Genomic DNA, 24,773 nt, shown 5'->3' with positions numbered 1-24,773 from the left:
AGGGTTTTCTTGGTATTTTGTTTCAGTTTTTTGTTCCAATGATATACGTAATTTTCAAAATATTTCAGTTAACAATTATATCTTTTAAGAAATTGGTTAATAATTATATTATGAAGGATAAAATAAATACAAGAATTATGTAAATATTCTCTCTAAATATAAATATAAATTAATGTAAATAATTTTTTAAATAGATTTTATTTATTTTGTAAAGAATGTTTTTAATTAAAAATGATTAAATTTAAAAAGACCGTGAAATTAAAAAACAGATAAAAATTTAAAAAAAAAATCACTTAAATACAATAAAATCGATAAAATAATTATTTTAATTTGAAAATTTTTATTTAAAAAATAAATTTGAAAAAAAAGATGTAGAAAACAAAAAGGAATTTTTAGTAATAAATGATATCAAGCCGAGTTTATAAATGATAATGGAAGTTTAGGCCGATTGATTACATTTATAAATGATAACACAGGATGAAAATAGTATTGAAGTATTTTTTTAGTATAGTAAAACTATAGTGTACATTCTTAAATCATTTTTTATTTGTTAATTTTGTTTAACATCTCAATATTAATTTATCTTCACATTAAGGACACTATTAAAAATTAAAATTTTAAAAAAGAAAACAAAACACATGTAAAAACTATTAAAAACGAAAATTATAGTGATTAATTATTAATAAAATTAACGGAATTAAGTTTGTATTATAAGATTGTAGTTTTTATTTGTTATACTAAAATCAAAATTTATATATTATTCTTACTTTTATTAGCGAAAATACAGCTACCATACCATCTGTATGTTCAATTTTTAAATATCTATAATATTATAATAATAGATAATAATATTGTAATCAATAGATAGTGATAATCATAGAAATATATATTTATTTTGAGTAAAGTATAATATTTAATTGTATACTTATATTTTTGTAAAAGGATATATATTAATTTTGTTAAAAAGACATAATATGTTTTTCAATAAGTTTCCTTAATTTTGTATAGAGTACATCATCCATAAATTCTATAATTTTAAAAAATTTGGAATAAAATATAATGTAATGTATAATACTATGTAATGTGGTACAAAATATTTAATAAATAATTATAATTTCACACAAATGTAAGACAGTAAAATATTTGTTTCTTAAACTGTTTTATTATATTATTTATATATTAATCCAAAAATTATTTATTATAACCTGTCGTGCGTGTGTTTTTACATTTTTTAAATATTTATATTATAATATAAATTATTAATATTTGTAAATTGAGTAAGTTGATATATAATAAATTTATTTTTGTTAAAAAAATTAAATATATCTTTACATATATGATGTAAAACTGAATGTATTATTTTTAAAATTCTTTTTAATTGGAAAATCGAATAAGTATCGTTCTTAAATTTGTTTTAATTAGAAAATCAAATAAAAATTGATTTTCAGCATATCTTTCAACTTTGGTGTCATTTATTAGAAGTAAATATTTTTGTTAATATATATATATATATATATATATATATATATATATATATATATAACAGAAATATTATGTAACAATTGAGTTTACGTAAAAATAATAAATAAAAATATTATTTATTTTTGAAGAAGTTTTTTTAATTTTTTATGGAAGACATCATCATTTATTGAATTTTAAAAATTTAAAAATTAAAATTGAATATTTAGATTTACTGAGACATTAATATAATATAGCACCATGATAATAAATAAAATAAAATAGTTTAAAAACTAAATACTACCTATGTGAGATTATGCTTATTTATTCAATATTTCATACTACATTATATATTATTAATGTGTCATACATGCATTACATTATCTTTTGTTTTCAATTCTTTAAAATTGAAAAAATTATGTATAATTTGTTTTATACAAAATTTTAAAAAAAATCATTAAAAAGTTTATCATATTTTTTAAAGAAAATTAATGTGTATTTTTTAAAACATATGTACAAATGAATATTACATTTTGTTCATAATGAATATTTAAAAAAATTCATACACACTGTAAGAACCTCATTTTCCATTCTCTCGGCCATCTCTCTACACCAACCTCTTCCTTCTCTCTTCCATTCTCTTCTCTGAACCGGTTGATCTCTGATTAGGTGGTGGAAGACAGGTTAGTGAAGAAAGTCTTCCAAAGAAAAAGGAAGAAGAAGAAGATGCGTGTAAATATGACATGATTTTGGTGTGAGATATGTGATATGTATGTTGACCCAGAATTGTCTCCTTGTTTGAGCGGTGGGAACTGCCTTGATAAGCTCACTAGATGAGTGGTGGGAGTTGCCCTGATAAGCTCTTGAGTGGTGGGAGTTGCCCTGATAAGCTCTTTGAGCAGTGGGAACTGCCCTGATAAACTTTTGAGTGGTGGGAGTTGCCCTGATAAGCTCTTTGAGCGGTGGGAACTGCCCTGATAAACTCTTGAGTGGTGGGAGTTGTCCTGATAAGCTCTCTGAGCAGTGGGAACTGCCCTGATAAACTCTTGAGTGGTGGGAGTTGCCCTGATAAGCTCTCTGAGCAATGGGAACTGCCCTGATAAACTTTTGAGTGGTGGGAGTTGCCCTGATAAGCTCTTTGAGCGGTGGAACTGCCCTGATAAGCTCACTAGAGTAGTGGTGGGAGTTGTCCTGATAAGCTCTTTGAGCAGTGGGAACTGCCCTGATAAGTTCATTATACGAGTTGTGGGAGGCAACTTTACACATCAGAGACGATGTACATCAACCTTAACAATCTCTTTTATAGAGTGATGGGAATGACGTTGAGCCTGGACCTCAAAGTAATTCTGATTGAAAGATAATAATCTTTTGGATGAAACAGTGACTGTGTTCATAACTCAATTTTCGAGGACGAAAATTTTTGTAGAGGAGGAGAATGTAAGAACCTCATTTTCCATTCTCTCGGCCATCTCTCTACACCAACCTCTTCCTTCTCTCTTCCATTCTCTTCTCTGAACCGGTTGATCTCTGATTAGGTGGTGGAAGACAGGTTAGTGAAGAAAGTCTTCCAAAGAAAAAGGAAGAAGAAGAAGATGCTGGATGAAAGGCCTGGAGTAGATGACAGAGAAGTGGAAAACAAAGGAAATCAAATGCTTCAAGAGGTGAGCATTCATCCTCATTTGTAGCGAGCGTTCGTCCTCGTTTGTAGCGAGCGTTCGTCCTCGTTTGTAGCGAGCGTTCGTCCTCGTTTGTAGCGAGCGTTCGTCTTCGTTTGTTAGCGAGCGTTCGTCTTCGTTTGTAGCGAGCGTTCGTCTTCGTTTGTTAGCGAACGTTCGTCCTTGTTTGTGAGCGAGCGACCATCCTCATTTGTATGTGAGCGTTCGTCCTTGTTGTTAGTAAGCGTTCGTCCTAGTTTGTTTAATATAATAAAATAATGTTTGATCACGGACGTCACCTGTTTGATCACGGACGTCACAACTGTTTGATCACGGGAGAGTGTCACTAAATGAGTAAAAAAAAAAGAGAAAGGGAGAAAGGAAAAAGGAGAAAGGGAACCAGGGAAGATGGGGGAACTCCACTGGAAAAGGATCGGAGGGAGAACCTGTGGTGGAAGATGAAGTTAGTGAAGGAAGTCTTCAAGAGGTAAGGGAAGCTAGATTACTTTCTTAAGATTTATTATGTGTTAGGTGTATGGGTTGAATTATGCATGGTTTGGTTGTTTGGAAACTGTGTTGTGCTGTTTGGAATTGATTTGGATGAGTTTGGATTGCTGTAATTGATCAATTGGAAGTGATTTATGTATGAAATATGGTATGTCTTTGGTTGGAGAGAAATTGGGAGTTGGGTGGTCCGTTAGGTCACTTTGAGAGGAAGTGAGGTAGTGAAATTGGGTATTTGTGGCCTAAAACGAAATTGGGTTGTTGGGACAGTCTTAGCTGCTGTATTGTGACTTGTTTGAGTCACTGAATGGATCAAAATAGGTGCAAAGTAGTAGAATTGGTTTTGGGTATTTAAGTTGGAGAAATTGGTGGTTTAGAGTTGAATTTGTGTCTTAATCACTTTAGAATAGAAGTAGGAATGTTTATAATCATTTAGGTAAGCCCAATTAAGTATAAAACAATAATTAAGGGTGTTAGAAGTTGATAAAAATGGTTGAAAATGGTCAAGGGGAAGTTCTGGCTTCATTCTGCAGAATTTTGCAGAACGCCAAAAAACTGACCGTTCGTCCATGTCTAATTTGGATGATAGGTCATGTGCTGACTGAATTGACCGTTCGGTCAGATGTTGGTCTGGCGTTAAGTCACTTAACGTTCGTCCATATTAATGCTCGATCATTTGTAGCATTCGGTATTGATGGTGTTCGGCCTTCTGGTTAGCGTTCGGTGTTTGTTGAACTAAATCGCGTTCCGTCATAGCGGGTGGACTGGATATCGTTCGGTTTTAGTGGATGATATTGATATCGTTTGGCCAAGAGTGTAGCGTTCGGCCTATCTCGTAATGTTAAGACTTACTAACGCTCGTAATCGTTATGTACTAGCGTTCGTCCAAATAGTGTTCGTCTTGAGCTTATAGCGTTCGACAAGGACCATCAGCGTTCGGCAAGGACCATCAGCGTTCGGCCAGGACTATTAGCGTTCGGTCAAGTTCTGTAGCGTCCAGCCAAGCTCAATGACGTTCGGCTAAGTTCAATAGGGTCCGGCTAGATCCGTAACGTTCGTCCCCTTTGATAGTCCTTTAAACCATTCGTCCTGTTCTTTGGAGAAGTGAGTAAACGTTTGGTATTTTCCAGTGAGGGAGTTTTAATATTGCTCTTTATGTGGTGATTTTTTCTTGATGTTTCTATTTATTCCAGTATGCTAATTTCATTACTTATTCTATGTTGCTTTAAGGGTGTATGTATGCGTTATAATGTTGGTATTAAAGTGAAAGAGTATGTGTTCAAAGTGATGGAAAGTGTGTGGTTTTACAAGTATGATTGTGATATCATGATTTTTGTATATCTAGCTTACCCTTGCTTGTGTGTTTGTGGTTGCTTGGGTATGCTTTTCTTTTGCGATGATCATCCACTTGGATGGGAGCATATGGCGAGGAGGTTCGTTTGGAGGCAGCTTTGGAAGAAGATAACGATGTTGCTGTTTAGTTCTCATAGGACTTTCTGAGTTATTCCCTGTATCTTGGAATACCTTTCCTTTCAAGTTTCCAACTTAAACCCTGATCGCGTTTAAGTTTTAAATTTTGACTCTTTTAGGATGATTGTAATCCTAATTACTCTTAACTACTTTCTTATATTATGTATGATGACGTCTTTATTATATATGCATGACGTATATAATTTGGGACGTTACACTAATGGTATCAGAGCAGTTCATTCCTTAGGAATCCTGTAGATTATGAGTTTTACACGTTTCAGTAGTGTGCTCTAGTCGTGTCTTTCTAATATAGTAAATAATTTTATGCTAATGGTTGCTATCGTTGGACAGAACCATGGCACCCATGTGGAATTAATGAACTGGTGGTTTTTACCCCAGCATCAGGACAAATCCCGACCAGTTCAGTCTGTGTTGGATGCTCAATTATCGTCGCCGGATGCAAGTTCATGGTGAACTTGATCTCTTTACCTTTTCAAGGCCTGGATGTCATTCTGGGAATGGATTGGTTGACTGTCAACCATATTCTTCTTGATTGTGGTCGAAAGAAGTTGGTGTTTCCAGACTCAGATGGTTTGGAGCTGATCTCGACCAAGGAAGTCTTGAAGGATGTTAGGGATGGAGCCATGTGTTTTGTGATGATAGCTTAGGAGAAATTGTGATATTTAAGTGTATTCAAATTAGGGTGTTTCAAATTCAGTCGTGATGCTTGAATGAATATATTGTTTGGCGCGGTTAGTGGTATAATTCGTGTAGATACTTTAAAGAATATAATTTTATGTGTTCTTGTTTCGTAATTGGAATATTACAAATATGTGTTTGCATAAGAGTATGAAAATGGGAGCTATTCTCAAAGAAATTTAAATTTCATTATTGAAAATGAATAAGACAATGGCGTATGATATGACAAATATCATATATTTCAATAACTCAGGTCTATAAGGTCATGGGGATTACATAGTTTTCCGAATCTCATAGTTATAACCAGATACCTTAATCTTCGTGTGAAAATGGTACCACATGCGTTAAGCAAACATATCTTATAAAAAAAAATCATTAAAGAGCAAAGCAGATAAATATTACATTGCATAATTAAAATAAAATGTTCAAGTGTCGGCCACAAGTGACCGTTAAGAGTACAGACCATAAAAATATATTACATAAATAAAATAGTCCCCTTAGGGAGACTACTGATCGGCGAACGGCAATCTCAAAGAAAGCTCTGTGGAGGGAGCTTGGGTGCGAAACGACATTGGTTGAGTAACTTTCTCTTCTTCTTTACGTATAGCGGGAATGGGAAAGAGATCTAGGAGTCTCGGAGCCTGTGGAATTACCCATGAAGGATCTGTGGTAGTGCAAAAATAATAGTAGTCAGAGACAACAAAAAAAAAAGGAAGAAGAGGAAAAGAAAGAAAGTTTACCATACATAAACGGCGGAAAGAGGGAATATGAAGATCCAGAGGTACCAGGGACGCCTTGGTGTCAGCCTCGATTCTTCACCCGATTTCCATGGTTTTGAAACCAACAATAGACGCTGTATTCTCCGACTTCCCCGTACTCCTGGAGTCGTCCTGTAATCTCGCGAACTTGATCTCGATTAGGGTTGACGATTCCATAGTTGAAGATGTTCAACAAGATGCTAACTTGTTCCGGGGTGGACCGCCATCGTTTATGAACTGTCTTGGCTTCGATATCCATTTTCTAAGTTTTTGTTCATAAAGAAAGTAAAAGTAAAAAGATTTATTACAGTGAAGTCAGGTTCCAATTTAAGTCAAGTTTTCCATTTTTGCTTCTTCTCTTTTTAGTTCAATTTTTATCGTCCTCTTTTTGAAGTCTCAATGTCCAAAAATAGATCTGTTTCACGGTCCTTGCAAATGTTCCTAAACGGATCTACATCCAAGTTTGTTCGTGTCCATTTTGTGCATACAAATAAAGTGTTCTTTCTAAGTTTCATTTTATGGGGTACGTGGCGTTGTTCTACCCAATTGTCTCTGCCATACCTTCAAACGAAGGGAGATTAACGTCTGGTTTCCAGCCGATATACCCCTTATCTTTGTTAAGACAGTGTGTTGTGATTTGTTTAGTTATTAAAAAGGAAATTAGAAGAAGAAGAAGAAGAAAGCAAATAAAGGAACAGAAGTAAAATAACAAGCAGAAAGCAAATAAGAGAGCAGAATATAAATTGCGATTAATAAAAGCTCAGAAAAGAAAAGTGCATGAAAGGAAGCAGAAAGAAGAAAGGAAAGAAAAGAAGCAAGAAGTAAAGAAGAAGGAGAAGTTGGGTAAAGGAAAGGAAAAGATAAGAGAAAAGAAGTACTTACTCGAGGCGGAGCAAAGCCCTGGAACATGAAGTTGAAGCTTGGCGGAAAGGTTTCCGATCTCGTGTTCAAGCTCTCCGATCTCCAACACTCAGGCGTTCAGATCCCACAAGCTCTCACACTCAGAACTCTCGATGCTCAGATCTCACTCACACCCAAAGGATCGCTCGAAAGCTCTATCACTCAGAAGATCTCACACTCTCTCTCACACGCTCCAAATCGCAACGTCTCAAAGTGTCGCCCAACGCGGTTCGCTCCTCCTTTTATAGCCAAAAATCTCACTATGCCCATAGTTCCGGTCATGCATACCGGAGGCTTCAATAGTATCGGTTAAAAAAAAATAGTAGTATGCGATTTTTACTACATTTTGGGAGTACGAAATATTCAAATTAGAGAGGATCTCTTACTATATGAGTGCGTGTAAATATGACATGATTTTGGTGTGAGATATGTGATATGTATGTTGACCCAGAATTGTCTCCTTGTTTGAGCGGTGGGAACGAAATAATATCAATAATGCATGATAATAATTTAAAGTATCCACTAAAAAAAAGTAATAGTACAGCAAGAACAAAGTTAGAGAAAAGAAAATGAGTGTACAGAGTCTTCAAGCAAAGTTGACCGATTTCAAAAAATAAAATTATAACATTTTAATAATTTTGTCTTAACAATCCTCAAATTCCTGATAAAGTAAATTCTTTTACAGAAGATAAGATCTTGTTACTTATTTATAACACACTAGAAAACAATCAAAGAGTCGCATGATATAGATGCTCTTGTTGATTTAAGAACAAAATTTTAGATAAGTTTAATTTAGTATAATTGTGATTATTATTTTCTAAGTGACTATGCTTTTATTTTAACCCTTTTTTATCTAATCTTTTTTCTATATTAATATTTTCTAAACTAAAATAACTATTTATAAAAAACAAGTATCTACAAAATAAATAAAAATTGTCTTTTATTGTAAAAATTATTTATATTTACTTTTATAATTATAATTTTATAATATCATAATATATTTGAATTTTTCAAATTAGTAAAAAAAACAATCATTTAAATTATTTTTATTTTTGTTCTAAGTATGAAAAATTTTGTTATTGGATTAAAGGGAGCTTCTTCTTATACATTCATGTTTTCTTCATGACCCTCAACTTTTCTTATCCTTCCCATTTTGTCTCTTTAAATTATGTAAATTGAATTTTGAAATTCAATATTGTTCTTCAATAACATTAACCTGATTTGGTAAACCGAGGTATTAGTGAATCGAAATATAAAATTTAGTGTTTGTTTTTTGGTGGTGTAATCATTGGACTTTAGAATCAATTGTGTATTTGGAAAAGGTAATTGGATTGTAAAATTTAGTGACCAATACCATATATAGAGATACACATTGGATTCTAAATTTTGGTGACTACATCACCAACAAACACATACTTGATTCTATATTTCGGTCCACTAATACCTTCTACCACAAAAATCCTGTTAACAATACCATATTTAGAAAATAATATCAGATTTCAAAATTTTGTTAACATTAAATGAATATTAAATTATGTATTCCGGTTAACAATAATTTGTATGTTAATGAACAAAAATAATTTCAAAATCTGAAACACTTTCAAGTAACACGAATTCCAAATACCAGGCCAAGAAAAGAAGAACAAAGAAGATAAACAAATTCTGAAACAACTTGTGTAATTTTTATATGTTTGCAACATCATTTACTAATAAGGTTATAAAAGTATGTCTAAAGGCATATGCATGTTTAGTGAGTTATATTTTTTTTTAATTTTTGTAAAAACAATATGTTTGTATTTTGGATTCCACAGTTAATACAAAGTTATATATATATATACATATATATATATATATATATATATATATATATATATATATATATATATATATATATATATATGTAAATTGTTTGTATCGTGGATCAATTTTACAAATACGTTTAATTTATTGAATTGTCTTATGTGAATATCAATCAAAAATTTATGTATTGGTTTCTAGCGATTGTATTTTTGTGTTTTTAGATTAAAATGGAATTGTGTAAATGGAGAAAAAAGTAGTGTGAAGTAGAATGGTGAAGATGAAGATGATTAAAGTGAAAGTTGTTAGAAATATAAAGAGAAAAAAATATATATGCATGAAAATATAAATTGATAAAATAAATGAATGAAAGTTAGAAAAATTATTGACCCAGTTTGAAATTAAGTGAATAGGTTGTTTCTAAATTATTTTAAAACTTAAAAGAAATATTTATAATTACAATTTGCATGGTATCTATTCTTATGGGAGTAAACTCTATTGCTGTCAAAATGAGTTGTAATTCGCGAGCTAACGTGTCTCACCACGGGTTTGAGCCGGGTTGGATTTGAAAAAAATGTAATTTTCTTATGCGGTGTCAAAATGAGTTGTAACCCGCGAGCCAACCCAGCTTATCAAGAGTTTGAGCCAGATTGAATTTGAAAAAAATGTAATTTTTTTATGCGAAGTAGTTTTCAATCCGGCTCACTTAGAACTCGGCTCACCGGGTTAAACCTGTAGTGAGCCGGGTTGGCTCACCAACCCACATAATTTTATTTATTTATTTATTATTTTGTGTTTCAATATTATTAGTTAGCAATTATTTTATTACATTGTAGATGGTAATAAAAAAGAAATGTTTGAAGAGAGAAAAATATTATAGATTTATCTGTTTAAGACTCTAATATTATAAATGGAAGTGATAGAAAAATTATCAATATTAAAATTTTAATTATTCGCTTTTTGTACATATTTTGAGATTTGTATGATATTTTTTTAATTGTCTTTAGAATTTAACATTAGTAACGTTTATTTAGATTTAAAATAAAAAATTATAATTTTTTTATTTAAAAAAAAAAGTGAATTAAGTCGTTTAACCCGTAACTCAAATAAACTATATATTGTAAACTATATATTAGGGTTGCGACAGCCGATCTCACAGGATTTTGGAAGAAAGATCAATGGCAATTTCTTCTGGTAGAATACTCCTTGATGAACTCATACTGGAAATTCTGTCATGGCTTCCTGTGACGAGTCTCATGCGATTCAGGTGCGTTTCAAAGACATGGAAATTTCTTATATCCGATCCTTACTTGGTGAAATTGCACCTTGAAAGGTCTTTCAGAAACCCACAAATCCTCTTACTGACGACACAGAAATTCAAGAGTCAATGTTTCTCTGCTCGTTTATGCTATCTACCTTGTTTAATCCAAAAGCCTGCACGCTCTTCTTGTGGTCGTATCTTGCGATGCCCCAAACCCTATAAATATTTATTGGGTTCTTGCAATGGTTTGCTTTCTCTACATCACTCTCTTTCCACAAAGGAGTATGTAGAGCACTGGGTCTGCTTTTGGAACCCTGCCACCAAAATTTGCTCCAAACCTTCACCAAGACTGCGTCTCGGCACTGATGTTCGCCATGATATGAATTTTGGGTTTGGGTACGATGATAGGAGGGAAGTTACAAGGTGGTAGCAATGGTTGTGAAATTTCGTACACGTCAAACGAGTGTGTGGGTTTACTCCATGAGTGACGTATGTTGGAGACGTTCTTTAATGACCTATCCGATGACTTTTTTCACTCTTGACAGTAATGGATACTCTCTGAATGGCACTGTTAACTGGATAGGAGCTTCTTTGGGAGAATCGAGAACTAAGAAGCTACAAATATTTTCCTATGATCTAAATAACGATACTTTCAGATGTTTGTCGGTGCCTGAATTCGTCCCCATAGATTTTGCTTTTCTTTCTATGGGAGTTTTCAATGGTTGTCTTTGTGTTTCTTTAGAGAAAGGGAAGACAGTCTTTGTTGTATTGGCATTGAAGGACGTTCGAGACGAAAGATCTTGGAGTCGATTGGTGAGTGTAAGTTATGAAACTCTGAATATCTCTCCTTATTACTATAAGGTGCGGAATTTGTGCATGTGGGGTGATCTTCTGTTTGTCGCATATTCAAATGGGGGTGCTTCCAATATCATTATCTCTAATTTGAAGGAGAATAAAGTAGAACGTACTCAAACTTACTACAAGAAATTTCTCTATTACATCTTCTCGTGTCACTATGTTCCAAGCTTGATTTTGCCTATTTGAGACATTTATTTATGTTAAATTAAGGTAGTGGTTTCAGAACTTTTTCAAAGGTATGGACATAATTTTGGTATTTCCTTAGTTTGATTTGTTCCATGATTGTTTCACTATTAATAAAATTTCGTTTCTGCATTGATTTTGGCTGAAAAAAATTAAACTTATGTACATTGTCAAAATTGTTTCCAGTGAGCTAGAATTTTCTAATCCAAGGTTCAAAATTGTCATGGTGTTTCTGTCTTATTTGTGTAAATGGAGAAGAAAAGGAGTGAAAGTAGAATGGTGAAGTTGATAATGAAGATTATTAAAGTGAAAGTGCTTGAGAAACCAGATATGTAATTTATCTTTTGATTTTATCTAACCGATGTCTTTCTTATTGCATTTCTTGAATTCTAAATCATTTTTTAATTTCCACTATGTTGACTTTATTTTAATTTCCTATATATGTAACGCTTATTTTCTTAACTTTGTCCTTAATATCTTCATCTTTTGATGCAGATACTTGCCTTATTCTTTTTACGTATTTATTCCTCTATCTTTTGATGTCCTTATAACAAAAATGTTATGTTATGGATATTATGTTTAAGATGATATTATTTAAAAATGTATTTCAACCTTAAATAAATATGTTGATATGGTCAATCATCATTGTATTATTTTTTTAAAAAATTTTGTTTGACAATATGTTTCAACACCAATCCGTTAAGATAATATATTGTTAAAATTTATCAGTGTTATCTATTTTGGAGATTAAAGTTCTACTATAATTTTATTCTTAAAGAAAATTAAAAAATTTGAAAGAAAAAAAAATTCAAATTATCTCTTATCTTAAATCATAAATTGTATGAAACTACAGCAAGAACAAAGTTAGGGAAAAGAAAATGAGTGTGCAACAGAGTCTTCAAGCAAAGTTGACCGATTTCAAGAAATACAATTATAACATTTTAATAATTTTGTCTCAACAATCTTCAAAAGTTGATTGTAACTCATTTAGAACACACTACAATACAGTCAAAGCCCTCAGAATAATTGTGATTATTATTTCACTATAAGAAAATTCTTAAATAATAATCAATTTTAATAACTAAAAATATCTTTAGAGATTAACTTAAAAATTAATTTTTCAATTAAAGATTAATTCTTTTGATAATCAAAATTTTAATAATTAATGATAATAATTAATTAGAAACTAATTTATAATAAAAACTACTTTAACTATAAATTTAAATAGTTATTATAATATTTTGAAACTATTTTAATTATTAATAATTTTTAGTTTATAAATTTATCATTATAGTCATTAATTATTTTTTATCAATAAAATTAGTTATTATTTAAGAATTTTCTTTATAAATAAAATTTTTCCACAATTGAAAACTTTGACTCAAATTTTCAGTAATTTTCTAAAACTCCACTAATGTAGAATTTATCTCTACCAGGTGTATGGTTAAGAAGAGTGGGTGAGTTGATATATTCAGTAATTTAGGCATAAAATCTTTTCGTATAAATTCTTTTTATAGTAATATAAAACGAGATTAAAGATTCATTAAATATGATAAAAGGGCTTCTAATAACCTAAAGGATATATTTCCAATTTTATAGTATAATTAGATGTCAAAATTATGAAAAAAAAACTTTTTTGTTGAATGTGTTAATTAGTTTTTTTTTTACATTAATTAAATTTCAAATAAAATGAAATAAAAAGGTTAAAATTTCTAATTTATTCAATTTCTAAGTGTAAAAGTTGGCATGTTCTTAACTAGTAAATTAAGTTGAGCAAACTAAAAAAAAAAAGGAAGATGTAAGCTTTTCAATTATGGTGACTATATTTTTACCTTAAAAAGAAAATGACGATTATCATTAATACTAAGTCACGCATTTTCGCTTTGACTACGGGTTTTGAGGAATTCTTCGTTACCTTTTCTATAGCAATAATTTTTTTAACCTTAAAAAAATGTTTGAAATATTAACGTCTTAATTATTAAATAAACACACAAATATTATTGTATTAATGTCGATTACACACGAGAAGGAGTGATGTTTTAAAAAAAAAATGTGACGATGTTACGTATGCATACACTTTTATTTAAGTAATTTAAAATTTAATTATCATGTATATTAATTTTAAATTTAATATTTTTTAATACATATTTATTTATATAATTTATTTATTTTATATTTTTTCCTTTTAAACATGATATATTATTTTAAATGTTTAAAGTTTTAGCTTTCAAGTTATCATATAAATTAGTTAGTTTATAAGAGAATAAAGAAGTTGGAAAAATACATACCCATTTTTTAAAGATATAAGATATTATATTAAATTTCTTTTACATTAAAAATAATACATGAGTTTTTGAATATTTTATTTTTTTACAATTAAAATAATGAATATAATTAAAAAAATGAGTTAAATATATTTTTGTCTCTCAACTTTTAATAAAAATTGAAATTAGTTTTTTTCAAAATTTAATTTAATTTAATCTCAAAATTTTTGTAAACCATGAAGTTAATTATTTTAACTAAATTTTTATTAAATTTATTGACGTTTTAAAAAATTTGAATTTAGTAATCGCTATTTTGACATATTTTTATATAAAACTGACAATTTTTTTTTCTTTTTTATTTTTTCATTATAATGATAGTTTCTTAAATAGTTTTAAATATTTGTAAAAATCAAATATATTTTGAATATTTTATATTAAACTGGCAGATTTTTTTATCTTTTTTTTTGCCTTATAATTATAGTTTCTTAAATAGTTTTAAATATTTAAAACAACCAAATATATTTTGAGTCTTTTATATAAAACTGACAGATTTTTTTTCTCTTTTAATTTTTTCATTATAGTTATAGTTTCTTAAATAGTTTTAAATATTTATAACAACCAAATATATTTTAAAATATTAAATTATAAAAAAAATAATTAAAAAAGATATTATAATAAAAAATTAAAATAAACTTTAATTCAAGCATTTCAGAGGAACAGATTCAAGCATGGTATCTATTCTTATATGTTGGGGTTGCCACAGCCGATCTCACATGATTTTGAAAGAAAGACCGATGACGATTTCTTCTGCTGGAATACTCCCTCATGAAATCATACTGGAAATTGTGTCATGGCTTCCTGTGACGAGTCTCGTGCGATTCAGGTGCTTTTCAAAGACATGGAAATTTCTTATATCCGATCCTTACTTGGTGAAATTGCACCTTGAAAGGTCTTCCAGAAACCCACAAATCCTCTTACTGGCCAGACAGAGATACAAGAGTCAATGTTTCATGGCTCGTTTACGCTCTTTACCTTGTTTAATCCAAAAGCCTGCACCATCTTCTTGTGGTCGTATCTTGCGATGTCCCAAACCCTATAAATATTTATTCGGTTCTTGCAATGGTTTGCTTTCTCTACATCACTCTCTTTCAACAAATGAGTGTGAAGAGCACTGGGTCTGCTTTTGGAACCCCGCCACCAAGATTTGCTCCAGACCTTCACCAAGCTTGCGTCTTAATTATGGCATTGGTGTTCAATATGATATAAATTTTGGGTTTGGGTACGATGATCGGAGGGACAGTTACAAGGTGGTGGCAATGGTTTTGGATTGCAGTACACAACGAACGAGTGTGTGGGTTTACTGCATGGGTGACGTATGCTGGAGACGTACTATAACGACCTCTCCAGCTTTTCTCACTTTTGAAAATAATGGATACTCTCTGAATGGTACTGTTAACTGGATAGGATATTCTTTTGAAGAATCGAAATTTGAGGAGCCACAAATATTTTTGTACGATCTAAAGAACGATAGTTGCAGATATTTGTTGGTGCCTGAAACTAAAGCTTCTGATTTTACTTCTATGTGAGTTTTGAATGGTTGTCTCTGTGTTTCTTTTGATGAACGGATGACAGTCTTTGTTGTATTGACATTGAAGGACGTTCGAGAGGAAAGATCTTGGAGTCGGTTGGTGAGTGTAAGTTATGAAATTCTGAATATCTCTCCTTATTACGATTTCCTGCGGATTTTGTGCATGTGGGGTGATCTTCTGTTTCTCGCATATTCAGAGATTGGGGCTTATAATATCATTATCTTTAATTTGAAGGAGAATAAGGTAGAACGTACTGAAGGTTACTACAACAAAGTTTTCAGTCTCATCTTCTCGTGTCACTATGCTCCAAGCTTGATTTTGCCTATTTGAGACATTTATTTATGTTCAATTATGGTAGTGGTTTCAGAATTTATTTATTTTGATTTTCTCTGTAACCATTATTTTCTTAACCTTTTGTTTATTATAAACACAGCAGATAGCGTCACCACTACCACTGCTAAGAAATTAGTCTCCTACTCTTTATTTAATTAACTTTATTTATTTACTCTTTTTTTTTCTAAAACCCTAAATCCCCACCACCCCAAGTCTCCCACTCTCTGTTTTAGTTTTCAGATCCGTTTGTTTCTCATCCCCTACTCTCACTTCCAAATCTGTTTCTTCTCATCCCCCGACTCTCACTTTCTCTCCTTCTCCATATCCGTTTGCACTTCTTCTCCATTTTTGTTTTGGTTCATAGTGCAGTGGCTTTCGTGGTGCAGTGGTCATTCGACGGGTAATGTGGTTGTGTGTGTGGAGGTGCATTCTTATAAGAGAACCATTAATAGTACGTTAATGAAGTAGGTGGATGTGGGTGAAAATTTACTACGGTAAAAAAATATTATTGAAGGGACAAAAAAGATATGGAGAGGTGTAGGGAACATTTGGTGGTGATGGAGGGAGCAATATTCTTGAAAGAAATACAATTATAACATTTTAAAAATTTTGTCTCAACAATCCTCAAATTTATGATAAAGTGATATCTTTTAGAGAAAATAAGATCTTGTAACTCATTTAGAACACACTATAATACAATCAAAGAGTCGTATGATAATTGATCTATGATTGATTTAAGAACAAAATTTTAGATGCAAGTTTAATTTAGCATAATTGTGATTATTAATTATTTCACTATAAGAAATTTTTTAAATAATAATCAATTTTAATAACTAAAAATATATTTAGAGATTAAATTAAAAATTAATTTTTCAATTAAAGATTAATTCTTTTGATAATCAAAACTTTAATAATTAATTTAGAAACTAATTTATAATAAAAAAAATATTTTAATTATAAATTTACATAGTAATTATAATTTTTTAAAACTATTTTAATTATAAATATTTTTTAGTTTATAAATTTATCATTATAGTCATTAATTATTTTTTATCACTAAAATTAGTCATTAAAATGTATCATTATAGTCATCAATCCTCAACTGCACACATACAACCAGAAGAGTGCCATATTCATAACCCAACTCATTTTCCTGTTTATATTGTGCATAAAATAGAAACTAAAAAGACTATTCACATAAAACAACCATAGTTTATTTCGAAAGAAAAAAAAATAATAGTCATTCAAACATAAATTAGATGAAACAATTATGTGGTCCACATTACACAATTCAAAGCATCTAGTAATAAAGGGGTGCAGGAAGTAAAAGCCCTCCATAAGATGAGAATGGTGAATAAAAAATAATTTTTGAATAGTAAAAATGAATAGTAAAAATGAATAGTAAAAATGAATAGTAAAAATTTTTGGCTATAAATAGCCAAGGGGGAGGCTGAAAACTTGCACCAAAATTCTAGAAATTTTGTGAGAGAAGAGAGTTGGAGGAAATTCTAGTTGAAGAGGGGAAATTCTGGAAGTTTTTGGAGAACGGTTTCAGAGGAGGAAACTAAGTCTGGAATAGAGGTAAGGGGAGCTAACTTTGAGTATTTCATTTTGTATTATCTTGAGTCTTGAATATGCTATATTTTGCTTTTGTCTTATCTTAAATCTTGAATATGAAGTATTTTGTTTCTATATGATCTTGAATTTTGAATGAGAACATGCTTCTGTGTTTAGATCCAAGTGTGATAGTTGTAAAATGTGATGTTGATTATGTTATGCCATTTGTATGTTATTAGTTGTTTATTTTTGTATTTTTGGGATGGATTAGAAGTTGTCTAACCGACTCTGCCAGATTCAACTTCTTGTTTCCCCAAACTTTTATTTGTTTTTCCTGATTTATTTTATTGTATTTTTGGAAGGATTAGAAGTTGTCTAACCGGCTCTGCCAGATTCAACTTCTTATTTCCCCAAACTTTTATTTGCTTTCCTTATTTATTTTATTGCATTTTTGGAAGCATTAGTAGTTGTCTAACCGGCTCTGCCAGATTCAACTTCTTATTTCCCCAAACTTTTATTGCTTTACTTATTTATTTTTATTGCATTTTTGGAAGGATTAGAAGTTGTCTAACCGGCTCTGCCAGACTCAACTTCTTGTTTCCCCAAACTATTTATTGCTTTACTTATTTATTTTATTGCATTTTTGGAAGGATTAGAAGTTGTCTAACCGGCTCTGCCAGATTCAACTTCTTATTTCCCCAGACATGTTATTGTTCTTGTTATTTAATTATATTGTATTTTTGGATGGATTGGAAGTTGTCTAACCGGCTCTGCCAGATTCAACTTCTTGTTTCCCCAAAAATTTTTATATTAAGATTATTTTTATGATTGTCAAATATTGTATTCTTCTATGACCATTTATAGTAATATTTTATTATATTTAATTTGTTTATAATTATCTTGTATGAATTCTATTATGAATGTTTATTGTGATGTTTGATATGAAATTATGCATTTGAAATATAGTATGAGTCTCAGGGAGAGACTCTATAATGGTATGGTATTAGTGTATATGTTGATGTTGAGGGTCCTGTTGTTGGTGGTGATCCTAAAGCTCTAATAATTTTCCAGTCTCAATTAGAGAAGGATGTGTTATGTGGTGAGAGTAGTAGGAGGTCCTAGTCTATGTTTATAGACATTAATGGATTAACCTTGTGGGTGATATGATATATTCTATTTGGCCAAAAATTTTATTGTAGAAATCACCACAAGTGCATGACCACCCGAGACTTCCATCAACATTATATCCGGATAATAGAGTCTAGTATGATAATTGCATCTTACTAGAATTTATGGTGAATGTATTACGTATAATAATAGTGTCATGCTTTTCTTTGAATTTTGCATGGTAGCTCACCCTTACTTGTTTGTGTCATTTCTCTGTTCACACAGAGAATTATTGTTATTACGATTTATAATATGAGTTCGTAGGATAAATCCACAACTCTTAGGTCGTCTTAAGGACGAATCGCTCTGATACCACTAAATGTAACACCCCAAAATATAAAACATCTCACACCAATTATTTCATTAATAATATAAATATTTTACATTATTACAATCATCCATTTATGAGTAAAATGGTTCACACTGGAAATACATTATATTTTTACACATAAATAAAACACTCTTAATTTTATTTTTTCTTCTTAAAATACTCTTCATTTTTCTGCTGCTTCCTCCTTCACTTGAATTGGTTCAGACGTCGTTCCCTCATCTACTCCCGTATAACAAAAACATTATACGATCATCACGATCATCGCAAAAATAAGATTTTTCCGGCACAAACAAACAAGTAAGGGTGAGCTACCATGCAAAATTCAAAGAAAAGCATGACACTATTATTATACGTAATACATTCACCATAAATTCTTGTAAGATGCAATTATCATACTAGACTCTATTATCCGGATATAATGTTGATGGAAGTCTCGGGTGGTCATGCACTTGTGGTGATTTCAACAACAAAATTTTTGGCCAAATATAATATATCATATCACCCACAAGGTTAATCCATAATGTCTATAAACATAGACTAGGACCTCCTACTACTCTCACCACATAACACATCCTTCTCTAATTGAGACTGGAAAATTATTAGAGTTTTAGGATTACCACCAACAACAGGACCCTCAACATCAACATATACACTAATACCATACCATTATAGAGTCTCTCCCCGAGACTCATACTATATTTCAAATGCATAATTTCATATCAAACATCACAATATACATTCATAATAGAATTCATACAAGATAATTATAAACAAATTAACAATAATAAAATATTACTATAAATGGTCAGAGAAGAATAAAGTATTTGACAATCATAAAAAATAATCCCAATATAAAAATTCTTGGGAAAACAAGAAGTTGAATCTGGCAGAGCCGGTTAGACAATTTCTAATCCTTCCAGAAATACAATATAATTAAATAATAAGAACAATAACAGGTCTGGAGAAATAAGAAGTTGAATCTGGCAGAGCCGGTTAGACAACTTCTAATCCATCCAAAAATACAAAAAAGAAACAACTAATAACATACAAATGGCATAACATAATCAACATAACATAATCAACATCACATTTTACAACTATCACACTTGCATATCAGCACAGAAGCATATTCTCATTTAAAATTCAAGATCATACAGAAACAAAATACTTCATATTCAATATTTAAGATCAAACAAAAACAAAATATTACATATGCAAGACTCAAGATAATACAAAATAAAAGACGTAAAAGTAACTCCCCTTACCTCTATTCCAGACTTAATCTCCTCCTCTGAAACCGTTCTCCGAAAACTTCTAGAATTTCCCCTCTACAACTAGAATTTCCTCCCACTCTCTTCTCTCACAAATTTTTCTAAAATTTTGGTGCAAGTTTCAGCCTTCCCTCCCTTGCTATTGATAGCCAAAAAATTTACTATTCAATTTTTACTATTCATTTTTACTATTCATTTACTATTACAAAAATTATTTTTTTATTCTCAATTATGAGCTGATCTTTTATGACTCAAGGAACGTGTAAAACTTCTCTTCTAATTTTGTATAATTTTTTTTTACTATTCACTTTTTTTTTTTAAACCTTCTAAAATAAATTCTCAAATTTTTAAACTCCTGAAATTATTATTATTATTATTATCTATCATAAATTTTAATTTTTTTTTCTTACCATACTTTTATTAACTTTATAAAAATTAAAAATTACTACTATTTATTAAATTTAAATATTTTTCATGGTCTTACAAAAAATGCAAGCTTTTCAAATATGGTGAGGATATTTTTACCTTAAAAAAATGACGATTAATTAAATATATTTTTACCTCTTAATTTTTAATAAAAATTAAAATTAGTTTTTTTTGAAATTTTAATTTAATAATTTTCGAAATACGTACTACTTTTTTAAAGATATAAGATATTATATTAAGTTTCTTTGTCATTAAAAAAATACACGAGTTTTTGCATATTCTATTTTTTTACAATAAAAATAATGAATGTAATTAAAAAATGAATTAAATATATTTTTTTCATTGAAATTAGTTTGTTTTCAAAATTTTAGTTTAATTTAATCTCCCAAGTTTTGTAAACCATGAAGTTAATTATTTTAACTAAATTTTTATTAAATATATTGACGTTTTAACAAATTTGAATTTAGTAATCGCTATTTTGACATATTTTATATAAAACTGACAGTTTATTTTTAATTATAATGATAGTTTCTTAAATAATTTTAAATATTTATAAACACCAAATATATTTTGAATATTTTATATAACACTGACAGATTTTTTTTTCTTTTTTTATTTTTTCATTATAATGATAGTTTCTTATATTTATAACAACCAAATATATATCGAATATTTTATACAAAACTGAAAGATTTTTTTTTTCTCTTTTTATTTTTTCATTAGTTATAGTTTTATTAAATAATTTTAAATATTTAAAAAAACAAAATATATTTTAAAGATATTAAATTATTTAAAAAATAATTAAAAAATATTATATTATAATAAAAAAATTAAAATAAAACCTATTTCAATTTCTATATAAAAACATTTAGAAAACACAATTTATAAGCAACAAATAACTGAATAGCTTATTCTTTATTGGTCTCTCTAGTAATTAACTCTCAAGAGCAACAATTACTAGGATTGTGGAAGGAAGACATGGCGATGGCGAATTCTTCCGCTAGAATACTCCGTGATCGTGATGACCTGATATTGGAAATTCTGTCACGGCTTCCTGTAGAGAGTCTCATGCGATTCAGGTGCGTTTCAAAGACATGGAATTCCATCATCCTCAATCCCGATTTGGTGAAATTGCATCTTAAAAAGTCCTCCAAAAACCCACAAATTCTCTTACTGGAGAAAAAGATAGAAGAGAGGCAATGTTTCTCTGCTGTTTTACGCTCTTTACCTTGCTTAATCCAAAACCCTACTTCCTCTTCCGCCGGTCGTATCTTACGCTGCCCCAAACCCTATAAATATTTATTCGGTTCTTGCAACGGTTTGCTTTCCCTACATTGTTCTCTTTCCACGTATGAGTGTGAAGAGCACATGGTCTGCTTTTTGAACCCTTCCACCAAGACTTTCTCCTTACCATCACCAAGCTTGCGTCTCAATTACGGCATTGGTGTTCAATATGATATGAATTTTGGGTTTGGGTACGATGATTGGAGGGACAGTTACAAGGTGGTGGTAATGGTTTTGGATTGGAGTACACATCGAACGAGTGTGTGGGTTTACTGCATGGGTGACGTACGTTGGAGACTTACTATAATGACCTCTCTGGCTTTTCTCACTGTTGAGAGTAATGGATACTTTCTGAATGGCACTGTTAACTGGTTAGGACATTCTTCTAAAGAATCGAAGCTACAAATATTTTCGTACGATCTAAAGAACGATACTAACAGATATTTGTCGGTGCCTGAACTCGTTCCTAAAGATTCTGAATTTACTTCTATGGGAATTTTGAATGATTGTCTTTGTGTTTCTTTTGATGAACGGAGGACAGTCTTTGTTGTATTGACATTGAAGGACGTTGGAGACGACAGATCTTGGAGTCGGTTGATGAGTGTAAGTTATGAAACTCTGAATATCTCTCCTTATTACGATTACCTACGGACTTTGTGCATGTGGGGTGATCTTCTCTTGCTCACATATTCACAGCTTTGGGATGATTACGATATCATCATTATCTTTAATTTGAAGGAGAATAAAGTAGAACGTACTCAAGCTTACTACAAGCACTCTCTCAGTCACATTTTCTCCTGTCACTATGTTCCAAGCTTGATTTGAGACATTATTTATGTTAAATTATGTTAGTGGTTTCAGAATTTTTTTTTCAAACATATTTTTGGTATTTCTTTAGTTTGATTTGTTTTATGATTGTTTTTTGTTTCTGCATTGGTTTTGGCTGCAAAAACAATTAAACCTTTATGTACATTGTCAAAATTGTTTCCAGTATCTTTGAAGAAGGTTCAAAATTGTCATGGTGTTTCTGTTTATCTGCACTTAGTAGTTCATGCAGGGTTTTCTTGGTATTTTGTTTCAGTTTTTTGTTCCAATGATATACGTAATTTTCAAAATATTTCAGTTAACAATTATATCTTTTAAGAAATTGGTTAATAATTATATTATGAAGGATAAAATAAATACAAGAATTATGTAAATATTCTCTCTAAATATAAATATAAATTAATGTAAATAATTTTTTAAATAGATTTTATTTATTTTGTAAAGAATGTTTTTAATTAAAAATGATTAAATTTAAAAAGACCGTGAAATTAAAAAACAGATAAAAATTTAAAAAAAAAATCACTTAAATACAATAAAATCGATAAAATAATTATTTTAATTTGAAAATTTTTATTTAAAAAATAAATTTGAAAAAAAAGATGTAGAAAACAAAAAGGAATTTTTAGTAATAAATGATATCAAGCCGAGTTTATAAATGATAATGGAAGTTTAGGCCGATTGATTACATTTATAAATGATAACACAGGATGAAAATAGTATTGAAGTATTTTTTTAGTATAGTAAAACTATAGTGTACATTCTTAAATCATTTTTTATTTGTTAATTTTGTTTAACATCTCAATATTAATTTATCTTCACATTAAGGACACTATTAAAAATTAAAATTTTAAAAAAGAAAACAAAACACATGTAAAAACTATTAAAAACGAAAATTATAGTGATTAATTATTAATAAAATTAACGGAATTAAGTTTGTATTATAAGATTGTAGTTTTTATTTGTTATACTAAAATCAAAATTTATATATTATTCTTACTTTTATTAGCGAAAATACAGCTACCATACCATCTGTATGTTCAATTTTTAAATATCTATAATATTATAATAATAGATAATAATATTGTAATCAATAGATAGTGATAATCATAGAAATATATATTTATTTTGAGTAAAGTATAATATTTAATTGTATACTTATATTTTTGTAAAAGGATATATATTAATTTTGTTAAAAAGACATAATATGTTTTTCAATAAGTTTCCTTAATTTTGTATAGAGTACATCATCCATAAATTCTATAATTTTAAAAAATTTGGAATAAAATATAATGTAATGTATAATACTATGTAATGTGGTACAAAATATTTAATAAATAATTATAATTTCACACAAATGTAAGACAGTAAAATATTTGTTTCTTAAACTGTTTTATTATATTATTTATATATTAATCCAAAAATTATTTATTATAACCTGTCGTGCGTGTGTTTTTACATTTTTTAAATATTTATATTATAATATAAATTATTAATATTTGTAAATTGAGTAAGTTGATATATAATAAATTTATTTTTGTTAAAAAAATTAAATATATCTTTACATATATGATGTAAAACTGAATGTATTATTTTTAAAATTCTTTTTAATTGGAAAATCGAATAAGTATCGTTCTTAAATTTGTTTTAATTAGAAAATCAAATAAAAATTGATTTTCAGCATATCTTTCAACTTTGGTGTCATTTATTAGAAGTAAATATTTTTGTTAATATATATATATATATATATATATATATATATATATAACAGAAATATTATGTAACAATTGAGTTTACGTAAAAATAATAAATAAAAATATTATTTATTTTTGAAGAAGTTTTTTTAATTTTTTATGGAAGACATCATCATTTATTGAATTTTAAAAATTTAAAAATTAAAATTGAATATTTAGATTTACTGAGACATTAATATAATATAGCACCATGATAATAAATAAAATAAAATAGTTTAAAAACTAAATACTACCTATGTGAGATTATGCTTATTTATTCAATATTTCATACTACATTATATATTATTAATGTGTCATACATGCATTACATTATCTTTTGTTTTCAATTCTTTAAAATTGAAAAAATTATGTATAATTTGTTTTATACAAAATTTTAAAAAAAATCATTAAAAAGTTTATCATATTTTTTAAAGAAAATTAATGTGTATTTTT

General features: G+C 29.2%; 3 protein-coding genes across 3 annotated transcripts; all 3 read left to right on the top strand.

The window, feature by feature from the left end:
- Positions 1–10,419: 10,419 nt before the first annotated feature.
- On the top strand, positions 10,420–11,546 carry LOC128195849 (F-box/kelch-repeat protein At3g23880-like). Its single transcript, XM_052874541.1, has 2 exons — positions 10,420–10,925; positions 11,048–11,546. Exons 1-2 carry the CDS (start codon positions 10,420–10,422, stop codon positions 11,544–11,546), a joined length of 1,005 nt encoding a protein of 334 aa, XP_052730501.1.
- A 3,055-nt stretch (positions 11,547–14,601) lies between these two features.
- Positions 14,602–15,393, top strand: LOC128195848 (F-box/kelch-repeat protein At3g23880-like). The gene has a single exon (XM_052874540.1). The coding sequence runs from the start codon at positions 14,602–14,604 to the stop codon at positions 15,391–15,393; it is 792 nt and encodes a 263-aa protein (XP_052730500.1).
- Positions 15,394–21,465: 6,072 nt separating this feature from the next.
- Positions 21,466–22,590, top strand: LOC128195847 (F-box/kelch-repeat protein At3g23880-like). The gene has a single exon (XM_052874539.1). The coding sequence runs from the start codon at positions 21,466–21,468 to the stop codon at positions 22,588–22,590; it is 1,125 nt and encodes a 374-aa protein (XP_052730499.1).
- The last annotated feature ends 2,183 nt before the right edge of the window (positions 22,591–24,773 follow it).

This window comes from Vigna angularis, chromosome 3 (genome assembly GCF_016808095.1).
Source record: "Vigna angularis cultivar LongXiaoDou No.4 chromosome 3, ASM1680809v1, whole genome shotgun sequence".
Classification (NCBI taxonomy): domain Eukaryota; kingdom Viridiplantae; phylum Streptophyta; class Magnoliopsida; order Fabales; family Fabaceae; genus Vigna; species Vigna angularis.
This window is presented reverse-complemented; position numbering and strand designations above follow the sequence as displayed.